Source organism: Varanus komodoensis, unplaced genomic scaffold (assembly GCF_004798865.1).
Source record: "Varanus komodoensis strain SLA01 unplaced genomic scaffold, ASM479886v1 scaffold18_3, whole genome shotgun sequence".
Classification (NCBI taxonomy): Eukaryota; Metazoa; Chordata; class Lepidosauria; order Squamata; family Varanidae; genus Varanus; species Varanus komodoensis.
Genome location: NW_025335549.1, coordinates 14,665,158 through 14,674,479, shown reverse-complemented (window position 1 = coordinate 14,674,479; position 9,322 = coordinate 14,665,158). Strand labels below are relative to the sequence as shown.

The following is a 9,322-nucleotide window of genomic DNA, read 5'->3' as shown; positions in this document are numbered from 1 at the left end:
GGCGCGCCGGGCACGGGCCCCGCGCCCTCCCTGGCGCCGCCGCCGCCGCCGCCGTCGGGCGGGCGGGCGGGCGCGGACGACGCCTACCTGTACATCCTGCTCATCATGATCTTCTACGGCTGCCTGGCGGGGGGCCTGATCCTGGCCTACACGCGCTCCAGGAAGCTGGAGTCCAAGCACGACCCCTACCACCTCTACATCGAGCACGACTGGGCGGCGGCGGGGCCGAGAAGGGCGGCCGCCCGGGAGCTCAGCCTGGAGCAGGGCGCGCCGCCGCCGCCCGCCGCCGCCCGCGAGGAGCGGCGGAGCAGCGGGGACAGCGAGGGGCGCCCGTGAGGGCGCGGCGCCCGGCCCCCTGCGCGCGATCCTGGGCGCTGCCAGGCTGGCAGGGGAAGACCGGGCGCTTGAATGGGCGGCCGGCAGTGCGTGGCCCGGGTGGAGAGGGGCGCGGCGCCGGTGCGGGGTTCGACGGCTGGGTGCAGAAGGCGGAGCGGCAGCGGTCGCCGAGGGACGCCCTCCCTGCGAAAACGCGGCTTGATTTGGATCGCCTCTCGGCTCGGGACGCGCGGGCGCTCTGGGAGGCAGCGGAGGGCTGCTGACATTTCGGCGGAGGGCCAGCCATGGGGAAAGGTGCAGAGGATGGCTTTAGAAAATACCTCTTGCATTTTGCCTGTTACAGCAAGGACCTCCCTGAACCTTTCAGTGGTTACAGCAAGGACCTCCCTGCACAGGTGCAAGTGCTTCCGGCAGCTGTCCAGGCCACAGATGGAGGAGGAAGGGACAATGGCTGCAGTGGCCCGAGACAAAAAGGGAGCAGCCACGTGGAAGCCCCGGGCTGCAAGACTAAGCGAAGCGAGACTAAGGAGCCACGGAACCCCAAAACTCCCATCCCAAAGAGAACCAATACCTTCCCCATTTCTCATTCTGGCTCCAGCTACGGCCAAAGCGATCTGGCGGATCTCAAAGAGACTTAAGGAAGAGTCCACTGCAGTGTTCGTTCTCTGTATATCGAGTCACTTTTTAAAGGGGGGCATTTTCCACTCCTCTTACCCGATCCAGCATGTACCAAGATTGCCATATAGTTACAAATCCAGCAAGTTGCTGTGTGTTGCTTCCTGCGGATAAGAATTGGAAGAGGATTAGCAGGCCAGCCTGAAATCCAAAATTTATTTGGGAGAGATCAGGTCAGACTATTAGGACATCTCCTGCTTGCAACGTTTATGGACTTTGGCGCAAACGTAAGACTTAGTTGGGAGATCTTGATTTTTTTCTGCACTTGCAAGTAATTGGATGCACGTATTGATAGCAAAATAAAATACAACAAAAGCAAAACCCTGCACTGAAAAGATTGGGAAGCTATTCCACCATCCTGAGATTATGATCCTAAATTCTTCTGTTGCTAGTAGGTAAAGCAGCTCCTAGGCTTCCTTGGAAAAGAGGCTCAGCAGCAGATTCTGAGGGACAATTTTCAAATCTTTGCCTTTCTTTGTTGTGGATTCATAGAATCTCACTTCAGCGGGCTTTGCTCAGTGTTCGTGGCATCGAGGGAATTAATCGGCTTCCTAGCACACTTGAGAGGTAAAACTCTTTGTACTACTAGCTTTGTGGCTGCAACTTCACCTTTCCCACATGGATCTGAGATTACTGAGCCAGGTTCACACAATTACCCGTGAGCCGTTTAACCATGGGCAGTTGCAGTCATGAGGAGCTTGCAAGTGTGTGGGCGCCTGTTTGCTTCCACTGGGTTAAGCAATCCTGGGTTGCTCACCATGCCTGAACCCAGAACTGATTCTGCAAGCATTCTGGTGCATAACTGCTTGCCCACTTCCACTTTGCTCAACAATCTAGGAAAACCCTGTTCTGAACTCAGCACTCTGGGATGCTGAGAAACAGACTAGAGTTGCAGCCAGTGGTTTGTGGGATAAAATTTTAGTTTCTCCCTCAACAACCCAGAGTGCTGGGTACTCGTCACAGCAAATAACCCAGGGCTGGGATGCTCCTGGAGGGTTTAGTAAGCAGAAGTTCTGTGTGAACCAGACCAGCGTTAGACGCACACTCTTACACATGTAGGTAGACAAAAGGGTTTGACACGATCACATCACCACCTCATGCAATAGTTTTAACCAGTTTTTAGAAAAGAATAAATAGTGCTGATGAAATAGAAGGCCCAACCTCCCTAGCGGAAATGACTAAAAATGATCCAGAAAGCCCAAATCACTGCTCACACAGGATCTGATGCGTGTGTTGCGTCAAACTTACTGGAATTCCAATTCATGTTAAAAGTATGCCTAATGTGTTTGAAGTAAGATTTTACATTTTTGGCCAGATTAAGGAATGGAGCATTGCCACACAGCACACCTCAACGGCACAGAGGCAAACAGCTGCACCAACACAATGGCGCGATAAATTAGTCGAGTGCCAGTCAGTCTGTTACTATCAAAAGTGCTGTCCATTTAATATGCCTGAAGTTTAATACTAAATGCTTCTTTTCTCCTGTCTAAATTCTGATATGAAAACAAGGCTATGACCCTGAGCATTAAGGACTTGGTAAGATCAGCCGGCCAAGGTCTCACTAATCCACCCTGAGCTAAGCAATGCTTCTAAATTCTCAATGCTGGGAAGGCTGCCATGTTCCTTCACGTGGGAAACTGTCCTGCACGTGAAGCCACAAGCAGGAACTGTGCTTTCTGCTATAACTGGCAGAATGCACTCAGCAAGGAGCGTTTCTCCATGAAGGCCGGCAGCGTAAGATTTGTCTGCAGAAACAGGAGAGGTAATTTCACTGCCTTGATAAAAAGGGAGTGTGCCAATGCGGCCTTTCCCACTTTCTGCAAGGAGCAAGTCCTGATGGAACTTCGCATGGATGTGCTTGATGGTGGTAGTGATGGGAGATGAACTCCAAGGGGACCGGAGCAGTTGCGGATTTCGTCTGAATCACTGCAGCTTGGGTCAGCATGAGCACTGCATGAAGAAAATGAGATTTGACCCAGCAGTGTTTCTTGATACAGGAATGTGGGAGGAGGAAACACCAGAACCTGAAAAACCACACCCCCAAGAGTTTGGGCATTACAGTGGAGAGCAGAGCACAGATGCTGCATACTTCCTGCTGCCCACGGGCCTCTCTGTCTTCTGATAAAAGGAGGGAATTGTTTTGCCGAGCTGGCAAATGCAACATGGCAAGAGGGGCAGACTGCCAGTCCCTTGTCACTCCTGCTCTTGCCAAGTCTGAAGCTGCTCAAGACATTCCAACACGTCGATGTACTTAAGTGAAGTTATGAAATACAGAGTTGCCTCATACAAGATCTGCCCTGCAAGTTTAGAGGAAAACTTCCCTCATCTTCTTTTTCTGCAGCAGAAATTATTCAACCTTATCTCACTGCAGAATCTCTTACAAATAATGGTTTCTAGGGCAGCCCTCATGAAATAATACCTATCATCCCCATAGAGATATACTTGTCTTTCAGACAAGCTTCTCCTAGCAAGTTACTTTACTTGTAGCTTCAGTAAGAACTCTGAATTCCAGAACACACTTTAGAAATTAGTCAGGAATCATATGCATACTTGGACTGCCACAGCCATTTTAATTTTTCACCAAAACAAAGAAAACCTGCGACTGATGGTGCTTGTCCAAAAACATTTCAGGTTGAGAGTGCCCAGCTAGTGCTCTTCGATTAAGAACAGGATGGATGTCATCATGAAGTTGGTTGATCCTGAAAAACTGCAGTATATCCAAAAGAGTTGGTTTCCCATATCCAGAGTAGGACTGCCCCAAAACGGAAGTACTGTGTCCAGAGGGAAATAGCCCACCTTTCACGGCCTTCTAACTAGGCCACTCTTGGAAACGGAAACAATCACTCATGATCTTCCACACTGTGTTATTGTTTGTAGTTTGTGCTGTTAGCAAGAAGTTCTGATTGAAGTATTGTTGCTTGTTCCCATCAAATTTGACAGTTCCACATGTCACAACTAGGACGGTGGTTTGGTTTTGAGTAGCTTGCTCTTCGGAAAGAAAGAAAAAAAAACATATGAAGACATGCTACCTCCCCAACATCCTGCTTATACACACAATGCCAGCAGGTTAGCTTAATTAATTTTTAAGAGTTAGATGAAGCACTGTGAACTTTTAAAAAAGAGCTATTCTGCCTCACAATTAATTTACAGAGATATTTCTGAAAGTGCCTTCCTGTTATCCGGAGATTATGCCAATGCCACTAGCTGTTTTATTGACAAACAGGCCAGAGCTGATCAAGACATCATCAACACGCTATCTCAGAAGCGACATTAAGGGCAGTTTTCTAAGAAGAAATACACAACAGCAGCAAACCTGTTCTGCCATTTTTGGCATTTTGATCTATTTTGAAACTTTGAAAGATGGTACAGGAGCATGGGGTTGCTTTTTGTTTGGTAAAGAGTGTACTGTCACACATCCTCCTGTAAAGAACAGGAGTCATCTTCCTTGATTTGTCAATTTGTTTGCTTGGTTACACAGCTTACCATGAACAGGCTGGCAATCAAATGTGGTAACTTGAAATTCACTAGAAGGCAACATTTCAAAGAATTTAGCAAGTGCTTCTTGCCCAGATACTGCATTTCCATTCCAAACTAGTGCGGCATCTTCTGTGTACAATCTGGTCAACACCTAAGAAACATTAGGAAACATTACATGAATTTCAGGAGCAATTGTACTTCCAGTGCCCCAGGAGGGTCATGTGTGAATACTGTCTTGCTCAGACTGTCAACTTTTCTGCTTTTTTCCCTGTTAGGAAAGGCATGAAGACTCTTTTCAAAAAAAGGATAATGTTAACTATGGTTTCTTTGAAAAAAAATTGAAATCTTGGGTTCCAATCTTATGCACTTTCCTAACAGTAATTCTGAATGATTATATTGGGAGAGAAGCATTCATAGGATTGAACTATGGGACAAAATGACAGGATCCTCTAAAGGCATGTCCACCACTACATGGAATATTCTAAACAACATCAACACAGGCAAGAAAGAAAAATGAGGCAAGTTAGGAGTTCAGGGGTATACTTAGAGAAAAACGGTGAGTAGCTCGTTTTAAAAACCTGGTAAGCAGAACAACAACTGTGACATACCCGCCTCCTTTTATCCATGGTTTCATAGTAAATGTTTGCAAACTCTTCAGCAGCTCTACAAGCTTGATCCACATATGTTTTGAAGTCCTAAACAAACAAAGCACACAGCTAAGTGAAATGATTATCAAAGGCCATCAGAAGTATGCTGTACATAGAAGAGGACTCTATCTTGTCCAGCCCAAATACAGCAAACTTTGTGGCACCCAGGAACCACTGTGGCCAAAGATGTGGACTTGGATCTGGAAAAAGTGGATTTAACTCCAACCAAATAGTGCATATTCACAACCTGGCCTAGCCAAGCGCCAACGTTTGAACTGTGATATCCCTTGTTCAACATGGCAACACTAGTATTTTAAGAAGAAACCAAAGATGGCATGGTTGTTTGCAAATCAGACATGATGTAAGGGCTCCTTTGTACACAGGTGAACCCAAACCAGCAACAGACACAGTTCTGTGAATCTGTAGGTAGGTTAGACAGAGAAAGTGAGGGGGGGAAAAGACATCTACATTTCTGACACATGCAACCCAGAGAGCTCTGTGACTTAACAAGCATATAACTTCACATCTTTCTGCCATGGTCAATACACTAACCCAACCTGGTTCCCTCCAAATGTTTTGATCTCCCCAACTCCCATCAGCCCCATTCAGCACAGTGAAGACTGGCACTGTAGTCCAAAGCATTTGGAAGGAAACAGTTTGTCCACTATTTGACTGAAGCAACAAAAAACCCAAGACTTTTCAAACGTGAGGAAAACCAGTAACAATAGAAGTTATTGCAACTTTCACTTAAAGTTTTGGGGAAATTAAAAAGTTCTCCACGTGACGCTGAAACGATGGCTATTTAGCCACCAGGAAAGCCTCCCAGGGCAAGAAAGTTAATAAATGGCTGTCACCACTGAGAAGAACCTGTCCCCAACTGCCGCCTGCCTGCCTGCCTGCCTGCCTGCCTGCCTGTCTGCCAAGGAGGCGGGCAGTGGGAGGTTGGCGTAAGACGAGGGCGCGCGGTCTTGCTCAGCCCGACTTCAACTGTCACGATATCCCAGCCAACAGGGCCGATGGCCCGGAGTGCTTGGGTGCTGTAGCCGAAATCACCTGGAAGATACCAGCTTGGGGAAGGCCAGATGCGTTGGACTGCCTCTCTCATCAAGCCTCTCATGATGGGAGTTGTAGTCAAACACATCGGAAGAACGCCACGCTGGGGAAGGCCTCTCTCATCGATGCGGCACGTTTCCTCCGATTCTTGCCTGGCTCGCAATACATCGCCCGCCCGCCCGCCCACTCACTCACTCACTCACTCACTCACTCACTCACTCACCACAGGGGAGGCCATGTAGGCGGCGTCTCCCGGAGCCCCAGCCCGCCAAAGCAGCAGCAGCCGAGAAACAGCTCCTCAAGCGAGATGCGAAACGCCCGTAACCTAGGCCAGAAACGGAAATGCCCCGTGACGTCAATTCCGTTTCCTCCTTTCGGTGCATCCCGCAAGGCCTTCCGGTATGCAGCACAGACCCGCGTCCCGACCGTTCCGGGACGAGCTCCAAAGTGCGGTCGCGTATCCGCAGGGAGGAGGACGCGCAGAGTGAGCCAACCACTCTGCACTCCCCGATGGGTTTATTGTGAGTCCAAAGTGGGCCAACGTGTTTTTTCTTTTTCTATTTTTAGGGAGCCGAGGAAGCAGTTCCACCATGGAGATGATCGGCTAGAGCGGCAGAACCCCGCCCTAGGAGGCCTTCGGAGGGATTTACGACTAATGGCGGTGGCCGGAAATCTGGGAGCTCGGTTACTATGGTAGCGGGAGTTGTTTACGACACGCGTGGTCCCCGCTTTAAGGACAATCCGTAAAACTTAACTGTAGAGGGCCAGATTCACCCGTAAAATGGAAGGGGACCATCTTCAGCTCCTCCGAGGAAAGCTAGAGAGAAACGTGGTAGAGACATAAGTAGAAAAGGAATACCTGGTTACAGACCGGCGAAGGGTGCCCGACATAAGGACACCCTTCTTGAAAGTAGACAGTCAAAGCCTACTTTCCTCGCAGATGTTCACCCTCTTCAGACACGTGCACAGAGCCCTCGTCTGAAGATGGAATGCCTGCCCAGAAGCGCTCTCTTCATCCTCCAGCTGACCGTAAAATTGGATTGGCACTCTGTACATGCTCAAGGGCACATTCCTCCGTTGCTTAATTGTTGTTCTTCGGATTTGTAGTTCTCTGCATCGCGAAGGTGGAGCACGATGCAGCAGGAGAAAGCTGCTTGCCTCGGGCAATACTGGGAGGGAGAGGGTGGGAATAGATGAAAGCAGGAATCAGTGTCTGAATGGAAGAGTATGGCCTTTGAAATGTGTGAGCTCTACCTGGGAGGGAGACACAGTATTTGAACTCCACTTCGGGCACAGGGGGTGCTGTTTACACTCTTCATGCAGCCAAACATCCTGGACTGGCATTGAACATAGTAGTCAGGGGCAGGTCAGATTTAAAGTTACCGGCTTTGAAACTCTGCCTGTACCTGTCTCCTTAGCAGCAAATTAATGGGCAAGTATTTGGCATTGTTTCATGCCATGGAACTAAAATAACCTACTTTTCTGTTCAAGTAGTGCTCCCAAGGCTTTCCCCATCATACTCCTAGAATAATGGGAGAGTGTGTGTCTGGCACAGTTTCCCCATACTGTTTATTTGGGATATTTTAATCTTGCTCTTTTTTCAAAGATCCAAGGGCAGCCAGCATGGGTGGTTCTTTCCCCACTCTGTGTGTGGATAAAAGCAGTAGGAGGCATGAAAGATGTGGCAGCCAATTGTATTGTTCCTCATTTTTCATCTTCTTTGTTTCTTCTATATAAAGCCAATTTTTTTCCAAGCCAGCATCCTCTGGTTGTGTGGGCTACAATTCTCATCTTCCCTAGATGACTCTGGATATGGAAGAAAGCAGTTTATTTTCATTGATTGATATTATTTAATGCTTTTGTATACCATTCATAGTTATCAAAGCTCTCAGAACTGTTTTCAACAAAACATATAACAGTGTAACAATTTAAAATACATGTGGTTATGCAGCAAACAGTTCTGTAAAATAGAAACCCAAGCAAATGATTGAGATTCAGACCACAAGTCCTTTATTGGCAAGTACCTGACAGTGCTACACGTTCACCAACTGAACGATGTCTTCTCTTCTGCATCTTACACAGACATTTTATAGCTCAGAATATGGAGCAAAGTTTAGAGACATAAAAAGGTTATTTGCAAGCACAAAAGGCAGCAGTTCATATAAAATAGGGAAGTTGATCTAACAGTCTTCATCTCATGATTGTCTTAGAATGAATTTCTGCTGATGTCAACTTAGCTAAGTACAAGGCATTCCTTTCCTTGACCCCTACATTTTTGACCTTAGTTCCTTTAGCTAACCATTATTCTGCCAGCCCAGGCCACTGCCTCTTTATTTAGACCTAATTTAGTCTATCTATTGATCACCACTAGCATCTATTAATTAGTGCAACTCTGTTGGTTCTCCTGGACTGCTCAGCCACTTTCGATACCATCAGCCACAGCATCCTTCTGGACAGGTGAGTTGGGCGTAGGGGGCACTGCTTTGCCGTGGTTCCACTCCTACTTGACTGGCCGTGTCCAGAAGGTGGTGCTGAGTGATTATTGCTCTGCACCATGGCATTTATGCCATGGAGTTCCAAAGGACTCTATTTTATCCCTCATGCTTTTTAACAACTGCATGAAACCGCCCGGTGAGATCATCGGAAGGTGTGGGATGAGTTGTCACCAATGTGCTGATGATACTCAGCTCTACTTTTCCATCAGACACAGTTGTGGCATTGGATGCTCGGAATTGGGGTCTGGCCTCAGTAGTGGATTGGATGAGGGCTAATAAACTGAAACTTAATCCAGATAAGATGGAGATCATCTTGGAAGGGCCTGGATGGGGTCACACTCTCCCTAAAGGACAGGGTTCGCAGCTTGGGGTTGCTTCTGCACCCTGAATTATCCCTGGAATTCCAGACAGATTTGGTGGCCATGAGCGCCTTCTATCAGCTTAAGCTGATATAGTGGTTGCAGCTGTATCTTGGCAGACAGTACCTGACAACAGATATCCATGCACTGGTGACCTCTCACCTGGAGTATTGCAATGTGCTCTACATGGGACTTCCCTTGAAGATAGTCCTGAAACTTTGGTTGGTTCAGAATAGGGCGGCCAGATTTTTAACGAGGACTGGCAGGTATGATCATATAA

The 9,322-nt window shown here is 47.8% G+C and overlaps 1 protein-coding gene across 2 annotated transcripts; it reads right to left on the bottom strand.

The window, feature by feature from the left end:
• Positions 1-447: 447 nt before the first annotated feature.
• On the bottom strand, positions 448-6,534 carry NXT2 (nuclear transport factor 2 like export factor 2). Of its 2 annotated transcripts, XM_044427409.1 has the most exons (5): positions 6,412-6,534; positions 5,097-5,183; positions 4,495-4,639; positions 3,808-3,999; positions 448-1,115 (listed from the first exon to the last, which is right to left on the bottom strand). In XM_044427409.1, the coding sequence occupies exons 1-4, from the start codon at positions 6,424-6,426 to the stop codon at positions 3,821-3,823; spliced, it is 426 nt and encodes a 141-aa protein (XP_044283344.1). In that variant the 5' UTR covers positions 6,427-6,534; the 3' UTR covers positions 448-1,115; positions 3,808-3,820. The 2 variants fall into 2 exon arrangements, with proteins under 2 accessions (XP_044283344.1, XP_044283343.1); XM_044427408.1 differs by lacking the exon at positions 448-1,115 and having other exon boundaries at positions 3,557-3,999.
• Between the last annotated feature and the right edge of the window lie 2,788 nt (positions 6,535-9,322).